At 51.8% G+C, this 2,079-nt stretch overlaps 1 protein-coding gene across 1 annotated transcript in view; it reads right to left on the reverse strand.

Moving 5' to 3' along the window:
• Nucleotides 1-246: 246 nt before the first annotated feature.
• SLC22A20P overlaps nt 247-2,079 on the reverse strand; it is a 16,027-nt gene continuing 14,194 nt past the window's right edge. The window contains exon 10 of the mRNA XM_006911114.1: nt 247-343. Within this exon, the coding sequence (XP_006911176.1) occupies nt 247-343 (97 nt within the window). The remainder of the gene's footprint in view (nt 344-2,079) is intronic.

The raw sequence follows: 2,079 nt of genomic DNA on the forward strand, positions 1-2,079 counted from the left end.
TGAGGAAGGAAGCATCCCTCTGAAGCGGTTTCCCCCGACTTTCTACACATTCACGATGCCCGTGGCGTCTGCTGTTGGGTTTCCTCCAGGAGCCCCAGCCCCAGTTTACGGATGACTCTGTCATGGGCTGGCAGAGCCACCATGGTCCTTGGCCGACCTCATCCCTGGTCAGTGTCAGAAGAAGCCCCGGGGAGCTGTCTGGACACTGGCTGAGATGCCACCAGCAAGTGCCAGGCTCTTGGAAGCTTAGATGGTTTCCTTGAGGGCAGAAGCTCCCAGCTGCTGAAGAGAAATCTCCTCACTCTTCCCCTCCACATCCTTCTTGGAAAGGCCTTCTCCGACTCTGTTTAAACGAAAAAGCAGATGGAAAAGTGACACGGGAAGGTAGAAGGGAGGTGGCGAGGGGCAGGTGGTGTATTCATGACATCCGAGGGTGTGTTTGTGCCACGCACAAGAATGTGTCTCCATTGTCCCAAAGTCCCTTCCTTGCTCCATTCCTGAGGTCTGGGGGCCAGCCGCGCCTGGCCTGGCTGGTTAGAACTAGACTTGGAAAAGCTGCAGGGTCAAAGAGCTTTCCCAAGAGGACCCAAGGCCAGATGCACCCAAGGTCACCCATCCAGGACTCGCCATGGACAGGAGCACCAGCAGAGACTGGAGACCGGGCATTTCCAGTGCCTGTCATCCCCTGCCCCAGGTGGAGAGTCAGCCAGCGCAGCAGGCAGGGAGGGACAGAGCTGGTGTGCCAGAGCCAGGGGAGGGGAGGGCAGGGAAGTCCCCTGGAATAGCCTTTCAAATAGCTCAAAGGCCGCCTGCCACGTAGGGCTTTCTGCCCTTTGACCAGCTCCAGCCGGCCTTTTCCTCTTTTAACCCTCCAGTCTTTGAAATGATGCAAATGATTTGGTTCCAGTTTTATTTTATCCTGGTATTGCACAGACTGGAAATTGTTTATTCTATCAAGCAGTCAGTTTTCATTATCTTTTTGTTTTAATCATCTACCTATCTTGCTGATTTATCTTGTCTATTTTTAGCTGGTTCTGTTTTTAGAACTTTTTGTTTCTAGTCTTTTAGTTCAATGGTTTAAGCCACTTTTTTGTGTGTGATTATTAACATAATCACAAAGAAACAGTTCTTTCTTCCGGTCCCAGGTCTGTCCTTTCTGCTCTTTAAAGCTTCTAGTCTTCTCGACTCTGTCTCTTGGCGTCATTAGCTTGTTGGTTTTACCTGTCGTGTGCCTGTGGGTGGGGGCTGAGAGGCAGGGGCCTGTTTCCCCCAAGTCCTGTTTAATAGATTCCCCATCCCTTGCAAAGAAGGTTTCTAGGAACCCAAAGGCAGACCATGTCCAGATTCCACTGCTGCAATGGTCAGGCTTGCTCAGCATCATTTTTCTCCCCCTCTTTAATTCCCCCCTTCCTTCCACCCCTGACCTATGGATGTTGCTGTTTCCCAGAACTGGATTTCTGAAGGTGGGGTGTCTCCGGCGCACTCGGGGGGCCTGGCCCATGTCTCCACCTGGAGCACGAACCCAGGTCCTTCTGTGTGTAAAGCAGACATACTAACCACTACACTATGAAGCTACCCTGCTCAGCGCCCATTTTAAAACTTGTCAAATGAGCAAAGATGACGAGAGCTGGCCCATTGTGTGACCTGAAATCCATGGTCTTCTTTTTGAATGTCTGAAATATAATAAAATTTGCATTAAAAACATGCTTGAGTCAGCCATGCAGCTGGTGCGTACCATGGGTGGGAAGGTGGTGGGAGGTCCCAGCTGGCCAAGGGCGTGGGCTTTGGCCTCGGTGGAGAGGTGACCTTGAAAGGCTGAAAACCTATCCCCCTACCCCTCACTTCCCCAGCGCCCCCACCAGTGGGAGGAGCACTGTGGAAGGTCACCCGTTGGAGCCCTGGAAATATCTCCAGGCCAGGCCGCCACTCTTCTGAGTCTTCCCACCATTTTAGCAGGCTTTATGGAGCACCAAGGGTCCCAGGTCCCATCCTTAGCTTCTAGACCCAAAGGCGGGCTGCCCTGGGTCTGGGAAAAGACTTAACTGAAATCTTACAAATATTTGTATTGTATGCTTCTTC

This window comes from Pteropus alecto, unplaced genomic scaffold (assembly GCF_000325575.1).
Source record: "Pteropus alecto unplaced genomic scaffold, ASM32557v1 scaffold43, whole genome shotgun sequence".
Classification (NCBI taxonomy): Eukaryota; Metazoa; Chordata; class Mammalia; order Chiroptera; family Pteropodidae; genus Pteropus; species Pteropus alecto.